At 30.4% G+C, this 22632-nt stretch overlaps 1 protein-coding gene across 1 annotated transcript in view; it reads right to left on the bottom strand.

Moving 5' to 3' along the window:
- LOC148310332 (rho guanine nucleotide exchange factor 17) overlaps positions 1 to 22632 on the bottom strand; it is a 137455-nt gene that overhangs the window by 22290 nt on the left and 92533 nt on the right. Inside the window, exons 5-6 of the mRNA XM_088258622.1 lie at positions 10706 to 10783; positions 741 to 923 (exon numbers count right to left, since the gene is read on the bottom strand). Coding sequence (XP_088114748.1) covers positions 741 to 923; positions 10706 to 10783 — 261 coding nt within the window. The remainder of the gene's footprint in view (positions 1 to 740; positions 924 to 10705; positions 10784 to 22632) is intronic.

Here is a 22632-nt window from a genome sequence, read left to right as displayed (position 1 = left end):
CTAAATTCGTGCAGTTTTTTTGCGAGTGCTCTCCACTATACTTTCACCCATATGCCGTCACTGTGAGCAGTGAATAAATCTTTATTTTCTGCTTTTCAAATGAGTAGAAGGTAAAAATACCCTTCCCGTCCTTAAGCATCAATCGACCAACTGAGTAGAAATGTCTTTCCTGTCCAAAATGTATTAAGACGAGTATACTCTCTTGCTATATACATTTACTTGAAATAATAATATGAATAAATTTAAAAACTTTAATAAAAAAATTAAATTAATTAACTTTGTTTTAACCACTTGTTTATTAATACAAATTAACCTACTGGTTTCGACAAGAACCTTGACAAGGTTCTTGTTTATAAAATGTGACACAAAGTGTCTGCGGAAAACATTAAAGAAATAAATAAATTCGTTTACATACATCGCTCCTCCCACTAGCGCCGCAGGTAGCATGCTTATTTCTAGTGAAGTATGTACACATATGCTACTAAGTAGCATTTGCTCAATGAAAGCATATTTTTGTGCTAATACTTTTAATTACAATTTTATAATTAATTTTTTACTTAGTAAATACCAATATTTCTTAAAATGATGCGGAATACATCGAAACACATGTCACAGTAGATTTTAAGAAATAGTGGTATTTTCTAAGTAAAACATTAATTAAAAATGGATAGATTTTACCACTAAGTGACTGCCGAATCAAATAATGAAATTACAAATTTTATGATGGCTGAAATATTTACCACATTGATGAAGACGTCTCCGACTTTCTGCTTGACGTCCCAGGACTCCAGCCTCTTGCGCAGCTCCTCCAGGAAGACCTCGTGCAGCGCCAAGATGGACGGCACCTGGTAGAATATCTCATCCACGAGGGCTGCATCCACCAACCCGACATTCTCAGGGCTCTTCAAAGGGTGTAGATATTTCTGGAATTAAATAAAAACAAATTATATAAAAGTGAGATGATATCGCTCACTCCGTTCAAGAACGTCAGAAATCAAAAATCGTCAATTTTCAGTTGTACATGTTTTCGAAATGCCCAGAAAATGTACTACTGTATATCCCAGAAAAAGAGGCATATTTTTAACTTAATATTTACCCGCTACAGGACAGAAAGTGTTGTTTTTGCATTTTGAAGAAAGTAATTGTTTAATAATTTTTTTAAATATATTCTAAATATTTTTCAAATGCAGAAAAAACCTTCAGGTTTTACCTAGAATATCTGTTGCACAGTAAAAAGTTCAATAAGTGGCTAGATATTTATTTTTAATACATTGTATTATATTTTTAAACTTTAAAAACGTTCTGCTGAAAAATCAAGTTTTTTTTATTTATGACGTTCTTGAAAGGAGTGAGCGATACTACAAGACTCAAGTGGCAATGGGCAGGACATATTGCAAGACAAGACGCCACATGATGGACTCTTGTGGGGTCAAGATGTTTTTGAAAATAAAGGACTTATTGAAAGGTAAGGAATTAAACAAATATATATTTAAATTAAAAAAAAAAAAAATTTTATATATATTTTTTATAAGTCATATTTCAATGTTTATATTTGTAATCGCAAGTAGAGACAAGACCGGTTCCTAGCGCTGCCGTTTGCGTTCTGAATTTTAACGTTCGATATGGTTTGAGATCTCAACCTCAGCCTCTAATATGTTATATTTTGTATTACCTACCGTGAAAATCTCCCATTGGAATATGGAAAATGTTTTAAATAAACGTTTTACCATTCTACCTTCATACGAGCTTTGAAAATCAAAAGCTTTTCGGGTTATTCCTTTTCAAAAATTAAAATAAAATTGCTATTTTCTTCGCCAAAAATCAAGAAATTCTGATCGGAATCCAACCAAATGTCTACGTTCAAAGTTCCACGTAGTTCTTGCAATAATTTAGTCACCCGTTTCACGTATTACGTGTGTATGAGAAAGGTTTACGACAGACAACGCCAAGAGTGGACCCAGTGACGTAACATCAACACATCCGAATAGCCGTTTATATTTTCAGTGAAGTTTCTGGAATTTCTGACAAGTTATGAATACTATATATGTGTCACTTTTCGGGTTCCTTGCATATTTAACACAGGAGCGACATCTATAAATTACCAGAGGAATGTGTCACTGCTGAAACAGTGTCTGAAAGATGATTATTTAACTCTGGTGGCCTGATAGTAGGTTCAGAGTCGAATTCTTACAACTCGACAGATTAACCCTTCGCGGTCCATTTTAGACGATCTAATACAGTGGTTGCCAAACTCTGTTGGCCCACGAACCCCTTTTCATAGTCAAAACTGCCTAGGGGCCCTGGGTGAAAAAGTACATCAATGCCAAATAGAAAAATTACGAATTTAACTTCTTTACCTTGAATGGTAAGTAAGATAACGTAAAAATAAAGTACAAATAAAATATATAATTTATATTTGAAGTAATAACTTTGTGATTTTCCATTTTATAATTAAAATATAACTTTGTTTTAAAATCACTATAAATATTTAATGATAACTTAATTATAATGTCTACCGGATTCGAAGCTAACCGCTTCCTTTTCAAGACTGATTAATACTAATAATAGTATTAATCAGTCTTGAAAAAGAAGCGGTTAGCTTCGAAACCGGTAGACATTACAAAAAGTTATAATGAAATATTGATAGTGATTTTAAAACAAAGTTATATTTTAATTATAAATAAAACATTTTATAAAAAATTTATTTTCTGCCTATTCGTTGTCTTACTCCAGATATAAAAATGAAGAGTGGAAAGATGGCATTGTTACCGTTGACGAAATTTATTTTAAAATAAGCTAATAATTTATTTATTGTTATTTATTATAACTTCCATATTTTAAAAAAAATGTCACAATTTTTTTATATTCAACCTTGCGCGAATCCTCTGACGTTGTTCAAGGCACATTTAAAAAAATGTGTTTTGAAAAAAAAGAAAAAAAAATATACAATCCAATACGACATAGCTGAATGATGCGATCTATTTCAAACCTGTCCATTTTCATTATCCGCATGTGAAAAGTACTGTAATATTTTGTTTCTATTTTAAATGACTTTATAGACAGTGAAAGCAGATTATATCATATATTATATTTGTTTAATATGAAGGAGGAATAATCGATAACCTGCAATTTCATTTACTTTAAACCCAGGTTACTTTTAAAGTAAATTAGTTTTTTGCTTAAAACACCGTTTTGGTATTGAAAAAAATAGTTTTTCTTCGAGATAAATGTACGGTTTTGAAAAGAAAGAAGTTATTGAAAGGTAAGGAGTTGAAAAAAATATAGAAATATTTTTTCAATATGTTCAAAAAAAACTTACTTGCGCACCGAATTGTATATTTGAGATTACACCCTTAACTAGCTGTCCCTACTCTACATCACCACACTCGTACTTACAAGGACTATTCGGCTGTCCAAACTCAAAACACAGTAAGGGACATTTTTTTTGTAGTACGTTTTTTTGCATTTTTAGACTAAGTGGATTCTACTTAGTCCAAAATGCAAAAAAAAACGTTCTACAAAAAAAATGTCCCTTACTGTGTTTTGAATTTAGACAGCCGTATTACATCACTCGTCATACGCGCGTTTTAGCGTGACGCGAAAAGCAAAAGCGAAATAATGAGCGCACGTATCGCAAATAATGGCAAATAAATAAACAAAATGTTTGGCTCTAATTACAGTGTAAGGTATAACAAATTTGACTTTTCCTGCGGCAATTCAATTAATTTTCCAAGACTTCCACGAAGCCCCACACATTTCCATATTGATAAGGTCGAACTCTTTATCATGGCTGAAATAACAATTTGTCAAACACCTACTGCGTAAATTCGACCTCATATCGCTCACTCCTTTCAACAACGTCAAATATTTTTAAAAAAATCGTCAAATTCCAGTTATGCATGTTTTTGGAATGCCCAAAAATTTTTCTTTATCCCAGTAAAAGCGGCATATTTTTAACTTAATATTTACCGGCTATATGGCAGAAAATGTTGTTTTTGCATTTTAAAGAAAAGGTTTTGTTTATTTATTTTTTTAAAATATACTAAATATTTTTCAAATGGAGAAAAACATTCAGGTTTTACATAAAAAGATCCGTTGCACAGTAAAAAGTTCAATAAGTGGCTTTGTATTTATTTTTAATACATTGTATTATATTTTTAAACTTTAAAAACGATCTTGAAGTATTTTAATAAAAACAATAATGAATAGTAAACTCGTGAATATTTTTCATTTTAATAAAAAGCATATTATAAAATTCTGTCATAGAAAATGATGCAAAATGTATATAACACATGTCAGCGGTATTTACCAAGTAAAATTTATTTACAACATTTTAAGTGTGTCCAAATACTTGTTCACAAACCTGGATTTTGTCCATTTATAGTTATTATTCATATTATTTTTTGACATCTCTTCAAAGATGAAAAATATGGAAGTCTGGGCATTTACGGGGCTGACACGTTATTTGTTACACGTGTGTAAAGCGATCACTTAAACCTATGACAGTAAGCCTATGACGGCCGTCAGCCCCGTAAATGCCCAAACTTCCATATTCTTCTTCATCTTTGATGAGATGTCAAAAAATAATAAGTAAAATTAAAATGAAATAAAAATATTTTAAATACTAAACTAAAATCATTACAGATTTATTTATAATATACATATATTGATTTGTCTTCCGTAGTGTGAATAATAGTGTCTTTTATGAAAAAATTTTTTTGTTAAATTAATTACTAAAGTCACTTATTTTTAGTATTTAAAATATCGTTCACTTATTTCAACAACGTCATAAATCAAAAAACATGATTTTTTTAGGAGATCGTTTTTAAAGTTAAAGAATATAATAAAATGTATTAACAATAAACATCAAGCCACTTATTGAACTTTTTAATGTGCAACATATCTTTTTAGGTAATTCCTGAAAGTATTTTCTTCATTTGAAAAATATTGAGTATATTTAAAAAAATAATTAAACAATACCTTTTCTTCAAAATGCTAAAACAACACTTTCTGCCCTGTAGCGGGTACATATTAAGTTAAAAATATGCCGCTTTTGCTGGGATATAGAACATTTTTTGGGCATTTCGAAAACATGCACAATTGACAATTTTTGATATATGACGTTGTTGAAAGGAGTGAGCAATATGTGAAACATATTTTTAGACATGGCATTATTTTGTTCAGACAAAGTGGACTTGGCTACTTCTGATTTCCGCGAATTTATACTCCCGTATATGATATTTACGATGGTTTTAATATGCGTATAAAGCAATAAAATAAATTTTCCAAATAAAAATAAAAACATGTCAAACAAACAGACCGCCGGAGCGACCCATTACCATTTGCGTCAGTCATAATAAGGTCATAATACTTTGTCAAAGTTTTAATATTCTTTCCGCCGAATGGCTTCCTAGTCGAAACACGCGCGAAGGAAACTCTCAGGCGCCGGGAGTCGGCCTCGGCGACGCCCAGAGATGGCGCAACGGGACGCGAGGCGTCGCGACGCCGCCACTTAAGCTTTCACGGTCAAAACGTGAACTTCGCGAAGCTCCAAACACAAAACGTCAGGTGTGTCTTCCGCGTGAATTGTTGTTTTTTTTAACCCTTATCCGCACCCCGATGGTGCATAGGGCAATGCATCATATAAAAGCAGTGTTATCTTGATCGTCAACACATGAAGGAAAGGTGATCAGCCCTCTGCTTCAGGTACCAGTCCAGGGTAATATTGAATAAATATTAGAGTGAAAATATCACTTATATTTATTTAAGCCCCCCCTGGGAATCGAACCCGGTACCTCCAGAACGGTAGCCGAGCATGCTGACCATTACACTAAGGAGGCGGAAAAATTGTTTAATTGCCTATAACCTGTCATAGGCTGGTTAAGTGATCACTTTACACGGGTGCAACATTCACCATTGTACCCTAACCACAATACCCATTTCTTCTAGAAATATGATAAAGCTTTTGACAGAGTAAATATGAGTTCACAACAGCCATCTATGTTGGATTGAGAAAGCATTTATTTATCAAAGTAATTCAATTCAATTTAATTTATTTATTTTCAATTTACATATACATTACAAACTAAAAAAATTAAAGCGTATACATGAAAATTGAAAATTTGCAAGAATACTATTGCTAGAGGTGTAGAAGAATCCCGCTTCGGAAAACTCCTTCAGACACATGGAACAGATCAATATCCAATGAGATATTTTTCAACATAGCGGTAGCTCTTCCTACAGGCATAACCATCGGCAGGTTGGTCCTGTGTATAGGAATGTGAAACAATCTATGCCGACGCTGTCTTAGGTAATGCAATTGTCAATCATGAGTAGAATGGTGAACGTCAAACGTGTATAAAATGATCACTCAAACCAGCCTATGACAGATCGTAAGCTCCGGAAATGCCCAGACTACCATGTAAAAAATGCGATGGATATTTCATATGATATTGACAAATCATCTGTAGGGTGAAAAATCCACTATCTGAAAAATTATCCATGGTTGTTTTTATTTTTTTCATTTATTATTATGTCTGCCTCCATAGTGTAATGGTCAGCACGCTCGGCTACCGTTCTGGAGGTCCCGGGTTCGATTCCCAGGGGGGTCGAATAAATATAAGTGATTTTTTCACTGTAATATTTATTGAATATTACCCTGGACTGGTACCTAAAGCGGAGGGCTGATCACCTTTCCTTCGTGTGTAAACGATCAAGATAACACTGTGTTCACATGAAGCAGTGCCCTATGCACCATTGGGGTGCGGATAAGGGTTTTTTTATTATTATTATTATTATTATGGACCTTCATTCGTTAGCGATTGATTTTGGCTATGACACTTCAAACACTCAAAATACAATATTATTAAGAATTTAAGAGGAGATAGAGAGAGGATAAAAAACAATTACAATAATGAACTGGAATTAAGGAAAATATCAAATAAATTTCATTAATATATTCGGTAGTCACTTTGTGGTATTATCTATCCATTTTTAATTTGGTGAATACCACTTTTTAGTTTTACTTAGTAAATTGATATTTGTATTTACCAAGTAAAACTTGAATTAAAAATAATATTAATTATTCGATCCACAAAATCATGTTCCCTTAAATGTAACTATAAATTATATTTATTTATTTTTTTTACATAAAAATGTTAATCAAATTAGTTTATAACCACTCAACGAGAAAATTTTATTTAATTAAATACTAATTTTATTAACATTTTTGTAAAAAAATAAATAAGTAAAAATGACTAACCACAAAGTAAATGCTTTAAATATTAATAATACAGATTATATTTATCAAAGATAAAAAATCTCGAGAGAAATACATCCTAAAGGTAGAGACTGACCGGAGCATTTTGTCGTAACGTAACACGTTACGATGCGAGCATTCAGGCAGTCAGTACACCGAGCCGAGCGCTCCATCCATAGTTTCGGATGCTCGCTGATGCTCGCCGCGAGCGATGTTACGACGTTACGTTACGACGAAATGCTCCGGTCAGTCGCCACCTTTGTACACGTGTAACATTCACCATTCTTCCGATGATTTACAAGCACACTACATACTAATTTCATACAAATATCATCATGCTAACTCATAGAAATATGACATAATTTATTCGTCGCGACGCGCCGCTTCGTATGCGAGTTATCACCAGTATCTATGGTGTATTTGAGTAAGCTTTTTATTAAGCAGAGATCCTTTCAAATTCCAAAATGTCAAAATAGCTCCTAAGAGGAAAAAACCCAGATTTATGAACAAGGATTTTATATACAATTTTATATAAAATAGATTTTATATAAAATATATAAAACTGCGAGGAGATGCATGAGCGTGGAAGAGGCGAAGAATGTTTGCAAGGACAGAGTGGTGTGGCGCTCTATTCTCTCTGCCTACCCCTGCGGGAAAGCGGCGTGATGGTTAGTTAGTTAGTTAGTTATATTAAACTAGTATGCGACCCATCATGACATATCGCTCACTCCTTTCAAGAACGTCAAAAATAAAAAATCAACAATTTTCAGTTGTGCGTGTTTTCGGAATGCCCAGAAAATGTACTATATCCCAGCAAAAGAGGCATATATTTTAAATTAAGTGGAGCAATAAATAATTTGGGCACACTCAAATATCGTGAACGCTATTAGTTATTACCTCTATCCTACATATGTAAGTTTTCAGATACGCGATTTCGTGATTCATGAAAATCGTAAACACATCGTGAAAAAATATTTCACTATCAAGCATTAAAAATCGTATGAAATAACGGCCTTCAGCGCATTCTGTGAGAAGAATATCTGAGGTCAAAGGTTTTTTTATGTAACGAATTGAAAAGATAAAGATAAAATACGGGGTAGAGAATTGAGCCATGACCTACTTAAGTATAGAAGAAAAGTAATATCCCATTAATAAGATCCAAGAAAAAAACTATGTAGGTGGAAATAATAATGAACATCCGTTTAATTGCGTAGAACTATATCCGGTATGCGTATTCGTAAAGCACATTGTATCAATGGCAATTTGGGTACCGTAGAACGGGGCTACTTGAACTTTGATGATTTACTTGAGCCCAGTACCAAAAAAATATTTAAATCTGTATTTGGTCTACAATAATGAACGTATCGTGACAATAAGTGTCACCTGTCAGGGAAACAATCAATCATGTCGATACGTTCATTGTTGTAGACCAAATACAGATCTAATTTTTTTGTACTGGGCTCAAGTAACACATCAAAGTTCAAGTAGCCCCGTTCTACGGTACCTACTTTAATGTATTTCACACTTCTTATAATTACAGTGGAACCTGACATGATAATGGTGTGACACATTTTCGCAAAATTTTGAAGCATCGACAAAAACAAATATCTTAAAACAGTTTTCTATTTTTTTTTTAAATAACCAATAAGTCACAAATTCATATTTTTTTTACGTTTTTTAAAATCTAAATTTATTCTAAGTTGTTACACTCCTTAACAGTTTATAAGTAATTTTATTTAAATAAACGTTACTAAAACAATTTTTAAAATTGAGTATTGAAACGCATTATCGTATTTTGCATTGATTTCTATGGGAAAAATGTTTCGCTTAACAAGTAAGATGCTGGAACGAATTATGCTCGTTATAAGAGGTTCCACAGTATTTTATTTATTGATTTGACATTAATTATGAAAATAAAATATTTGTATAAGGGTACATTTTTGAGTTTATTAACGTTAGCACGACTAGTTTTGAGATTACAGGTTTAATTTTTAATTTATGTTTTATTTGGTAAATACCACTATTTCTTAAAATCTATTGTGACACATGTTTCGATGCATTCCGTATAATTTCTAAATACGGTGCAAATGCATCGAAACACGTGACGCAATAGATGTTTTCTAATTTGACCGTGTAAAATAACATGATTAATGGAAGGAAAAATTAACAAACATAAATGTTAAATATTAAATTAAACAATTGTTGTTTACTACTTGAGTATTATATTTTAACGTCTAGTTTCAAAAGCTAAAGATGCTTCCATGTAGATGGAAGTATTAATAGCTTCCGAATCTAGTCGTTAAAATATAATACACAAGTGGTTCAAAAATAAGTTTTTCATTCATAATTCAATCATGTTTTACCACAAAGTGAATGCCGAAACAACAAATAACTTAAAGTTTTGCTAAAGAAAATGTCGGTAAAAATTCACGAATATTGCATCGTTCCAGTTTTGAAACGGCATTCATTTGTCAGAATAATTTTGACAGGAAAAAGCAGGGTTGAACTAGCGGCTAGAGACGCGTGAAATATTTAAATAATTTATTGTACGCGTCTAATTAAGGCCGAAGTTCCTGGTTCGTTATGCGGGCAAGAGCGATTTAGGTTACAGCGAGTCAATTCTAAATTCCAGTAAATTTCTACACTGACAAATTTCGTGAATTAATCATAACGTTGACAGTTCGCTTCTGGAACCGCGCGCTTCATTTTCAGCAGGTAGGTACTATATTTAAAAAAAAAGCCATAAGTATTTCAAATATTTAAAATCTAAAAATAAAAGACTTGAGTGATAAAGGGTGTACTCTCAAATAAGCAAAGTCAGTACGAGACCGGATACGCGTGTTGTACACGCACAATTTTTCGCATTTTTTACTAAATTGCTTTGTACCATCAAGACGTATGGAATCGAAAGTAGAGCGGACACCGTTGCCATAAAAAAACGCGCTTAAAGTGTTAGAAATGAAGACTCTTAGAAGCATATCAGGCAAGAGTCTTCGAGATAGAATAAGAAACGCCAGGATCAGGGAAATATGCGAGATCGAAGATGTCGTTAGGTGGGGAAGGCAACGAAGGAGACAATGGTACCATCCAGAATCCTCCACATCGCACTGTACGGCCAACCTCATGGTAGACGACTCCCGGGCAGACCACCAAAAAGATGGGTCGATAGCTGGGAATCGACATCGCAGGAGGCTAATCCCTCCTAAAATCAGGCCACAAGGCCTACAACAAGATGAAGAAGAAGAAGAAAAGTTTTGTACCAACATTTCTTGGTACAAATGCATTTTATAATTTTAAAATTCGTCAGGAAAAAATGACATACTTAGTTGTTATTTTATTCAATTTTTTACTAAGTTAAAAATCGACTCAAACAAACATTTTTTAACACAAAATGCGTAGTAATTCGTCTAGTTTTTTTTTTAAGTTTTAAAGTAAAATTTCACTTACCACAACCAAAATCTGGAGGGCCTCCACATACGACCGTTCAGTGTCGTATAACTCCACAACAACATGAGTTCTTGTGTCCTGAAAAGATAATAAAAAAATACATTACTGAATATACCATACATATATTAAGAGTCACTCAAGCAAATTTGGAAATTGAGCATTAAACTAAAGTTAAACTGTTGAAATAAAAATAAAATCATATCATTTAAGAATATCTCATTAAAGATGAAGAATAATATGAAAGTCTGGGCATTTACGGGGCTGACGACCGTCATAGGCTGGTTTAAGTGCTCACTTTACACACGTGTAACATTCACCAATTCTACCCATTATGGACAACCACACTTTCAATTCAAACCCTTATCCGCACTCCAATGGTGTATAGGGCACTGCATTATAAAAACGCAGTGTTATCTTGATCGTTAACACACGAAGGAAAGGTGATCAGTCCTCCACTTCAGGTACCAGTCCAGGGTAATATTTACTAAATATTGGAGTGAGAAAATCACTTATATTTATTTCAACCCCCCTGGGAATCGAACCCGGGACCTCCAGAACGGTAGCCGAACGTGCTGACCATTACACTTCGGAGGCGGACAAACCACACTTCTCAAATTTTTGGAACTTATAAATATATTGTTCAAATTCGAAACATGCTTGAATTAAAAAGAATGTCACTAGACATATATAGTGAAAGAAGCTTTTTGTAAGCAAAAACTCTCTCGTTTGTATGTGAGGTCCCAATCTGTGGTGATGGTTTCGTTTTTTTTGGCATAAAGCAAAATATGTATTTAATTTAAAATCAACATTGAGTCTTTAAAGAGAATTTCAATCACACCGGAATATTATGAATAGGTGTGTTTTTGCTTGTATTTGTGTAAATACAAACACAAGTTTATTTTTGCAACCGATTATATTTTACAACATTTTGAGTGTATCCAAATACTTGTTCACACATCTGGATTATCTCCAATTAAAGGTGTTATTCTCATATTATTTTTGACATGGCCCCGTAAATGCCCAGACTTCCATATTCTTCTTCATCTATGCTGAGATTTCAAAAAATAATATAAAAAATAATTCCTAACTGAATATAATCCAGATTTGTGAACAAATATTTGGACACACTCAAAATGTTGTTTTTTATCACAAGAATGTACATTTTTGATAAAATGAAAGTGTTTTTATTAGATTAAAACCAATATTTTTAGCATTTCCACTTTATTTTTATTTGACCAGCGACCGGGTTTCGTCGTTACCGACATCATCAGACTGGTGTTTTGCTCATTGGGAGTATCGTTAGTATCATTTAAGTTGGTTAAACGAATGAAATTCAGCATATCTTAAAAGGTTTTTTTTAATGCCCCTAGATTTTATTAGACTTTCATTTAGAGTAGGTGGCAATGTTTGGCATCTAATTTGTTTATTTACAAAATATAACAAATATAATTAAACAAAAAAAACATATTGAATACCGTACCAATTTGGTTAAGTACCTATGACGTGTACTTCAAAACAACCCGACTGTCGTGCGTCGATAAAAAGTGCCATTTTCGTTTGAAGTTACCGACGAGACGCGGCAATATTTTCCGCAAATTGTAGGGGAGATTCGCTTTAGTTGGTTAATTTTATTTATTTTTTCAAAACATATTACATACATAAGTCATATATATAATATTTCCGATGAGTAATTTCTATTTGTGATTTTGGGACATGGGATTAAGGTTAACAAGACTGGAACACAAATAATATAGTTACAAAAAAGACTTTTGAAAAATAACCAAAACTAATACATGGCAAAATATAAAAACTAATATAAAACCAACATATACAATTTATAATATATAGGCATACGGAGCAAAAGAAATAAATGAGAAAAACATAAGGTAAGAATCATATTTAAAATAAACAAATCGCTCACTCCTTTCAAGAACGTCATAAATCAAAAAACTTGATTTTTCAGGAGAACGTTTTTAAAGTTTAAAAATATAATACAATGTATTAAAAATAAATATCAAGCCACTTATTGAACTTTTTAATGTGCAACATATCTTTTTAGGTAAAACCTGAAAGTATTTTCTTCATTTGAAGAATATTGAGTTTCTTAAAAAATAATTATGCAATACCATTTCTTCAAAATGCAAAAACAACACTTTCTGCCCTGTAGCGGGTAAACATTAAGTTAAAAATATGCCGCTTTTGCTGGGATATAGTAAATTTTTTGGGCATTCCGAAAACATGTACAACTGAAAATTGACGATTTTTTATTTATGACGTTCTTGAAAGGAGTGAGCGAAATGAGAAAATATAAAAAACATAAGGTAAAAACAAAAAAGAAAATATGACTAAACACTAAGAATATCGATTTTTAATTAATGTTTTACTTAGTAAATACCACTATTCTACCTCACCCTGCGGTGATTAATAAAAATAAAAATAATGAGTCGACCCTAACTAATAACTGTAGTGACACATAAATTCTTCGATCGAGTGGCTAATCTTTCTAATACCGTATTTAACAATAATCAGTTATTATCCCGTGGACTGAAATAAAATTTACAACCAAAAAATATAAAATAGTGTATTTACTAAAATTAAAACATTAATTAATAATGGATTGATTTTACCACAAAGTGACTGCCGAATCAATTAATGAAATTAAGAATATCGTCCTACTGTTAGATTTAGTTCGTGAATCGAGTCGTGTAAAGATAAAATACGTCACAACATTTCAAGACTGTCTAAATACTTGTTCACAAATTTCCCAGTTGGTGAAAAAAGTATTTCCAACTAGGCATATCTCCCCTACTTCAAATAATTGACTGTAACGGGTAGTTCATCACTCATGAAAAAAATCCGTGTACCTACATATGTTGTAACATATGTAGATACTATAAAATGAGTAGACTTGTGTGATGGGTTTTATGTTGTACAGTTTTATTGTTTGTAGTACACTCTGGGTACATTTTCATTATCGCTCTTGTCCGGTTATCAATTCATGCGAAAATCGATAATGAAGCGAAGGTAGCACAATAAAATGTGTACATATGTAGACACATGTTAAACTCTTGGAGATAATCAGAAACATGGATACAAATTCCGAGTACTTAAAAGATCGTATTTCACTGAACTTATTCATTTACGTAGGGACATTTTCATCAAAAAGGATTGTAATAATAAACATAGCCAATTTATATAGCGCCATTTTAGTGAGAAATCACCGCAAGAGCGTTCAACAATTAACAGTAATTTCTATAAATTTACAGATTTTTTTGTGTTTTCGTATTGTGAAAATACTAACTGTATTGTTTGTAAAACTATTTGTATTTTCACCTGATGATGAAAACATATGTAGTTCTCGAAACAAATCGTGTTTATATAATAAAATAACAGCTATATTTTTTTTTACATTTATTTTTCTTTGACCAGAGAATATTATTTTTATTTCGTCGTTACCGACATCATCAGACTGGTGGGAGGCTGGAGAAAATAATGCTATATTTAAGTTTTGTACAGGCATTTCTTGATGGAACTGTGATGAAGCCGGCAACGAAGAAACCCGGTCACTGGTAAAATAAAATAAGCGGAAAAAAGTAAATATTTTTTCTTTTAATATATAAAATTCAATTCCACCAAGAAATGTCAGTACAAACTTCAATCAGTCTAATGATCTCGGTAACGATGAAACGCGGTCACTGGTAAGATAAAACATAGGAGGAAAAAACTATACAGTTGTCATTTTATTACATTCTGTGTTATATACAAATCGCTTACTTCTTTCAAGAACGATATAAATAAAAAAACTTGATTTTTCAGAAGAACGTGTTTTAAGTTATAAAATAATAGAATGTTTTAAAAATAAATATCAAGCCACTTATTGAACTTTTTGCTGTGCAACAGATCTTTTAAGGTAACACCTGAAGGTTTTTTCTCCATTTGAAAAATATTTAGTTCACATATTAAAAAAATAATTAAATAATACCTTTTCTTCAAAATGCAAAAACATCACTTTCTGCCCAGTAGCGGGTATATATTAAGTTTAAAATATGCCTCTTTTTCTGGGATATAGTACATTTTCTGGGCATTCCGAAAACATGCACAACTGAAAATTGACGATTTTTTATTTATGACGTTATTGAAAGCAGTAAGCGATATGTACTATTCATGATTATGGTACATTAATAATCTCAAAAGGTTGTCTTATACAAGTGTTTTATTTTTGTATTTAGACTATTTTCTCACTAGACTATGAAGTCTATATACATATGTCTCTTTATATTGGATATTTGAGACAGTTAAGTGTAAAACTAAGTATAATTACATAGCACGACACATTAATAGTGTGTATACCTGACCCCAGTGAATTAAACCGAGTCCATTTGCAATAAACATGCGAGATCAATTAATTCATCCAGTGCTAACAAAAGGCGACCCCTTTCGTGGGATATGTATGCGAATTAAGATCATAAACTTCCTCCGGGAAGTACACGGCATTACATCACAATGAAATACCACTTCATCATAAATACCACTACATCACCCTTACATCATAACTACAGGACTACTATATCATCACAAACCTCTTCATCTCGAGGGAAAACCGAACACTTTATGACGAAGCGAAAAATTTTAAATAAATAAAATGAAAGAAAACCTTTTATTCGGGATTATTTTCTATTTTAGTTTAAGAATAAATTAGTTAATAAAATATCAAGTTCTAGAAGGTACATATTTACATTATTCTGAACGTGTCTAAATACTTGTTCACAAATCTGGATTATCTCCAAATAGGAGTCTTTTTTATAATTCTTTGACATCTCAACAAAGATGAAGAAGAATATGGAAGTCTGGGCATTTACGGAGCTCACGACCGTCAAATGCTAGTTTAAGTGATTACGTTACACACGTGTAATATTCACCAATTCTACCCATGATTGACAACCACGCTACTCATAATTCTTGGAAATTCTATTTATATATATATATATATATATATATATATATATATATATATATATATATATATATATATATATATATATATATATATATATATATATATATATATATATATATATATATATATATATATATATATATATATATATATATATATATATATATATATATATATATATATATATATATATATATATATATATATATATATATATATATATTCGAAATATCGATTGGCGGATGAAATAAATTTTTTAATGAGCTGTATGTGAGGTCGGAATCCTGGATAATAATCACATACATGAGAAACGCTAGATAATATCCTATTCATTTATAGGTTATAATTTAACCAGTAAATTTATTTACAAATTTAGTGTGCTCCAAATACTTGTTCACAAATCACATTATCTCCAATTATAGCAGTTATTTTTAATAACTTTTATAATTGGAGATAATCCAGATTTGTGAAAATGTATTTGGACACACTCAAAATGTTATAAATAAATCAAGTATCACGGGACATTTAAATGATTTGGTTTCAAGGGGTTATCTACCACTACAAACGACTGCTGCGAACTCATACTATGATAGGGTATACAGCTTTAGGTATACGAGTACGTGTGCTCGCGCTACAGGATGGGGGTTGGAAGACAGGGTGGGCGGTGTAAGGGTGGGGTTCTGTTGCATCGAACGGCCCGGGAAATGCAAGCTAATAGTTCAAAGTTCAAACGCCGGCAGCGCAGGATGCACCTATTTATAGAGAGGCTCATTTAACATCCTGGAGTATTGATTTTTATACAGTGGAATATTTCTTTCGAGACTTATCCTGCTCTCAACTACAGCGTTCAAATATTAATTTAATTTTATAATTAAAACATAACTTTGTTTAAAAATCACTTTAAATATTTTATTATAACTTAATTATTATGTGTATCGGTTTCGAAGCTAACCAGTAGATATTATAATAAAATTATATTGGAATAATTATAGTGATTATGTGACAATGTTATATTTTAATTATTAAATGGAAAATCACATTATTGCTTCATATATAAATTATATTAATTGAATTATTTCACCATACATATAAGTAATTACAAATTATAATTTACAATAATGCACCCTTACTGGGTTTTCCCGTGCCGAGAGAACATTTTATAATAGATGAATGAATGATGCGATCAATTTCAGATGAAGCCACCTCCATGGTCCATTTATGTATATCTTTTTTATGAGTATTTTCATTATTGAACGACTTTATGTCATATATTAAATAGTGTCTTTGTTGTTTTATGTATATATGTATATTTATATATATATATATATATATATATATATATATATATATATATATATATATATATATATATATGTATATATATATATATATATATATATATATATATATATATATATATATAAATATATATATTTATATATATTTATATATATATATATATATATATATATATATATATATATATATATATATATATATATATATATATATATATATATATATATATATATATATATAAATATATATATATATATATATATATATATATATATATATATATATATATATATATATATATATATATATATATATATAAATATATATATATATATATATATATATATATATATATATATATATATATATATATATATATATATATATATATATATATATATATATATATATATATATATATATATATATATATATATATATATATATATGTATATTTCACAAATTCCTCAATTAATAAGCTAAAGATGTTTTATCTTAAGTTGAGAGATTTATAATAACAAAAGATATTTAAAGCTCAATACGAGCAATACATTTTTTTTTATAAATATAATTATAATGTACCTTTGATTTAAAATAACTATAAATATTTTATTAACTTAATTATAAGGTCTACCGGTTTCGAAGCTGACCGCTTCTGTATCAAGACTAATTAATACTGATTAATAATAAAGAAGCGGTTAGCTTCGAAACCGGTAGATATTAAAATTAAGTTATAATAACATATTTATAGTGATTTTAAAATAAAGTTACATTTTAATTTATAAAATGGAAAATCATAAAGTTAGTGCTACAAATATAAATCATACTAAATATTTTGTTTGATTACGATTGATTTCAGTAATGTCAATATTATTTTTCATAATACACCCCTGCATTAGTTAACAGTTGACACAGCGGGGTGTAGCAGAAGTCACTAGTTCAACAAGAGGAAATGGCACTTAATTGATACTAAGGGTGTAATTTCCTACGCCGGACAATAGAAGGGAAAGAGGTCAAAAGCTTAAAGCGTTAAACTCCCATTCCTGAAACACTTCATAACGGTGAAAAAATATATTCGTATTTTTATTATTATAAGTAACAAAGTATACATTTTTTAAATAATTTGTGTTATATATTTCAATAATATTACTAGGGTACATACATATATTTTATTTATGGATTTGGCGTTAAATTTGTTAAACTCCATTTTAATTTATGTATTAAATGTTATATCATTACATTCGTTTCAAAATGCCATAACTAGGTGAAACAACTGTCACAAAATTGTGTTTTTTTAAACAATAAAATACAACTTAGTAGACTCAAAAAAAGTGTTTGATTTAACGTTTAATACATACATATGTTTTTATACGGTACCTAAAAAGAGACAGGCACTTGTACTTGGAAAGAGGGTTATCTTGTTTAGTTTTTTAAATGTATTTATAGTGTTCGTTAAGTTTATTTTTTAGAGTGTTTGTGTGTTTCATGTTTTTAATTTCTAAAGGCTGTTGAATTTATTTATTTCAGAATATATGTATTTTTTTTGGTAAGTACTTTTTTGTACTGTATTGGGGATATGTAATTATAAACAAACCCTCAATACAATAGTTGACTTTCATCAGTTTTGCGGGAGTTGATTTATTTACATATAAACGTAGTAACATTGAAACTACATTAAAATATTATATAATTCACAACATTTTTTGTATGTCCCAATCAATCGGTAAGGATTTTGTTTAAATTTAAGAGGGTCTTTGCTAAATAGAGCTTACTCAAATCAACCATAGATACTACCCGTAAACTCCAATAAAATTATTATTTTCAACATTCCAAGTCCCAACTGTAGAAAATTTGAGTTGGAGCTAATCACCTCTCCTTCACGTGTTAACGATCAAGATAACACTGCGTTCATATGATGCAGTGCCCTATGCATCTTTGGATGCGGATAAGGGTTAGAAAAAAAATGGTACTGTTCTCCAACCGGTTTCGACAACAACCTTGCAATCTTTTAAGGTTACTTTTTTTAAGTTTTAATTTTATTTAATTTATTTTTAAGTTAGATTTTTTGGATTTTCAATTCAATTCAATTCAATTTATTTATTTTCAATTAACATATACATTACAAAAAACAGCAATTCTTCAAATTTGAAAGGGTGACAAATATTTGAATCTAAAGAAAGGTTCACCTTTGAGATCCCTAAACGACAGAATTTCCACTATTTGGGAAAAATATTTAATACTCTTAATACTCTTCCTATTGATATAAAAAAACAGGTATTTAAAAAAAAACATTGAGAAATAAAAATATATTTAATTTAAGTTTTTATATTACATTTATGTATTGTAATATAATTAATTTAAATTAAACCCTGAAGAGGGCAACAGATTGTTGCCGAAACTAGTTGGTTGTTAATAAAAATGTGAGTGGATCAAAAACACAAAGTATATTTATTTCTGAAAATAATATGTCAATATGATCCACAAAGTTAATGCTTTCAATATTCAAAACATAAATATAAATATATATATATATATATATATATATATATATATATATATATATATATATATATATATATATATATATATATATATATATATATATATATATATATATATATATATATATATATATATATATATATATATATATATATATATTATATATATATATATATATATATATATATATATATATATATATATATATATATATATATATATATATATATATATATATACATTTTTATCTCTTCGTAAGTGCCTATACAAGCACAATATAGGGTGAAATTCTGTGGCTTCTTGTCCCCCAGTCGGCAATTTAATTAAAACGCGCGAAAACGCTTTTCCGCGAAGCAGGATACCGAATTAGTTGGAATTAAATTATCCGAGCACGCATAAAAATAGAGAGCCTATTTCTCCCAGTGTCTTCGATATCGAGACATGGGGAGGGTTTGGCACCCTGTGACCTCATACAGAACTTATCAACACGTCAAGTGACCTGATAAACAATAAAATACAACATTTTGAGTGTGTCCTAATACTGGTTCACAAAATCTTGATTATCTCCAATTATATTAGACCTAAAATTCTGGTTTGACAATAATCTATTATCCCTAAATACAGATAAAACATTCTTTATCCCATTTTGTATCCATAAACTCAAAATACCGACAAATATAAAAATTACAATTCACAATGGTGACTGCAGGGATTCAAATTGCAAAAACTTATGTTCTGTTTTATGTCCAAAAAAAGAAATAAAATATCTAGGTGTTATAATAGACCAACATTTGAAATACCATAGTCACATTAATGAACTAGTAAAACGAATAAGAAAATGCATATATATATTCATTAGAATCCGAAACATACTAACCATCGACAACCTAAAAAGAGTTTACTATGCTATCGTTCACTCACTACTACAGTATGGCATTATTGCATGGGGAGGCTCATACAACAACATACTGAACTCAGTGAAAATAGTACAGAAAACCATAATTAAAGTCATCTTGAAAAAAAAAAACATATTTCCAACAAAATTATTATTTAAAAAATTTCAAGTCCCAAATATAGAATCCATTTATAAAAAAACCGCAGTTTTTCAAATACTAAAGGGTGACAACTATTTAAATTTAACAAAGAATTTATCATCGAGATTCTCAAACGATTTTTCTATTCCAAAATGCAACACCAAGCAATTTCAGCAAAACTTCAAATATTTGGCAATCAAACATTTCAATAAACTCCCTAAAGAAATAAAAAAAATAGATGATATAAAAATCCTCAAGAAAAAAATTAAAGCTCTATACATTTAAATCTTTAAAAAAATATATTAAAAAAACTATTATATCTTTTATTATATAACATTAAACCACGAGTGTAAGTCCCTTTCCAAGCACAAGAGCACAGACTCTTTTATGGAGAGGCACAGCGAATCGAAATATAAAAGTTCTACATATGTATAAATGATTCAAATGTTATTATGTTATAAATAAAAATGTAAATATATTAAATGAATAAAAAAAAAAAAAAATATGAGTTATTTTCATATTATTTTTTTAACCAGCCTTTGACAGTCGTCAGCCCCGTAAATGCCCAGACTTCCATATTCTTCTTCGTGTTTGATGAGATGTCAAAAACAATATTCCTTAAACTTATTGACACTTATACATTAAGCCATATCACACTATCTTTGCAAACATTCCTTGACTTTTGCACTTTCAAGCATATATTTCTCGTACATCGTTTTGCCGGACATCCGTCTGAGAGATCCAATTTCGACTGCGTTCAGTCTACTTTTATTCTTCTTATGCTAACGCCATGCTTCACTTCCATTCGTTAGGGTTGATACCAGAACTCCGTTATGCTAGTTAACCTTTCGCATTAAGGCTTTTATTTTCTAAATCTGGTTTCAGTGCACCATTCATTCTGTTTCCAGCACTCACATTTCTTAATCAATATCGTTTTTAATATTTCCATCTCTAAACATACTTCCTAAATATATGAAATCATCTACTTTTTCCAAATTTTACATATTTTCAATTATTTTCCACCCAAATCTATTTATTTTCATGAATGTAAATTAAAATAACTTTATATTATTTTTTTGACATTTCATCAAAGATGAAGAAGATTATGGAAGTCTGGGCATTTACAGGGCTGACGACCGTCATAGGCTGGTTTAAGTGATACTTTACACACGTGTAACATTCACCAATTCTACCCATGATTGACAACCACACTACTCAAATTCTTGGAAGTTCTGTATATATGAACCAATTTAGAAACCTTGTTCTTGAATCACTAGAACTTCACTAGAGGCATCTATTGGTGAGATGTAAAGAAGCTTTTTACTAAGCAGAAACTCTTATATTAGTATGTGAGGTCCGAATCCGGGATTATAATCACACACATGAAAAACGCCAGAAAATACCATTTTCATTTTTATTATTTAAGCTTATAATTTGACCAGACAATTTATTTACAACATTTTGAGTGTATCCAAATACTTGTTCACAAAATCTGGATCATCTCACCAATAGATGTCTCTAGTGAAGTTCTAGTGATTCAAGAACAAGGTTTCTTAATTGGTTCATATATACAGAACTTCCAAGAATTTGAGTAGTGTGGTTGTCAATCATGGGTAGAATTGGTGAATGTTACACGTGTGTAAAGTGATCACCTAAACCAGCCTATGACGGTCGTCAGCCCCGTAAATGCCCAGACTTCCATAATCTTCTTCATCTTTGATGAGATGTCAAAAAAATGATATGAAAATAACTCCTGTAATTGGAGATAATACAGATTTTGTGAACAAGTATTTGGACACACTCAAAATGTTGTAAAATAACTTTATTCATCTCTTTTAAAAACCACGAATTTATTTTTTTAGAACAAAATAGAGGAGTTTTTATACGTGAAATAATTATCTGGAATTGTCGAAAGAACATCGGAGGGTACATTAAAACAGTGCGCGGGCGTGCGGAAGAAAGGTCAGAGGGCAATATAACAAAATGTTTCACATAAATATGTAAGTAGGATATATTATACAACATTATGCTTATATAAATGTGAATGTTGTGGGTAGATCGTAAAGGTCGGCAACAGGTCGCGTCCCACAAGTTTCCAGGGTGGGATTACTTTATAAAAATCTATGAGAAATTAT

The sequence above is a fragment of the Brachycentrus maculatus genome, unplaced genomic scaffold (assembly GCF_059751285.1).
Source record: "Brachycentrus maculatus isolate JH-2025_06_01 unplaced genomic scaffold, ASM5975128v1 h1tg000099l, whole genome shotgun sequence".
NCBI classification, from domain to species: domain Eukaryota; kingdom Metazoa; phylum Arthropoda; class Insecta; order Trichoptera; family Brachycentridae; genus Brachycentrus; species Brachycentrus maculatus.
Note: the sequence above shows the minus strand (reverse complement) of the source record. Positions and strands in the feature narration are given on the sequence as shown.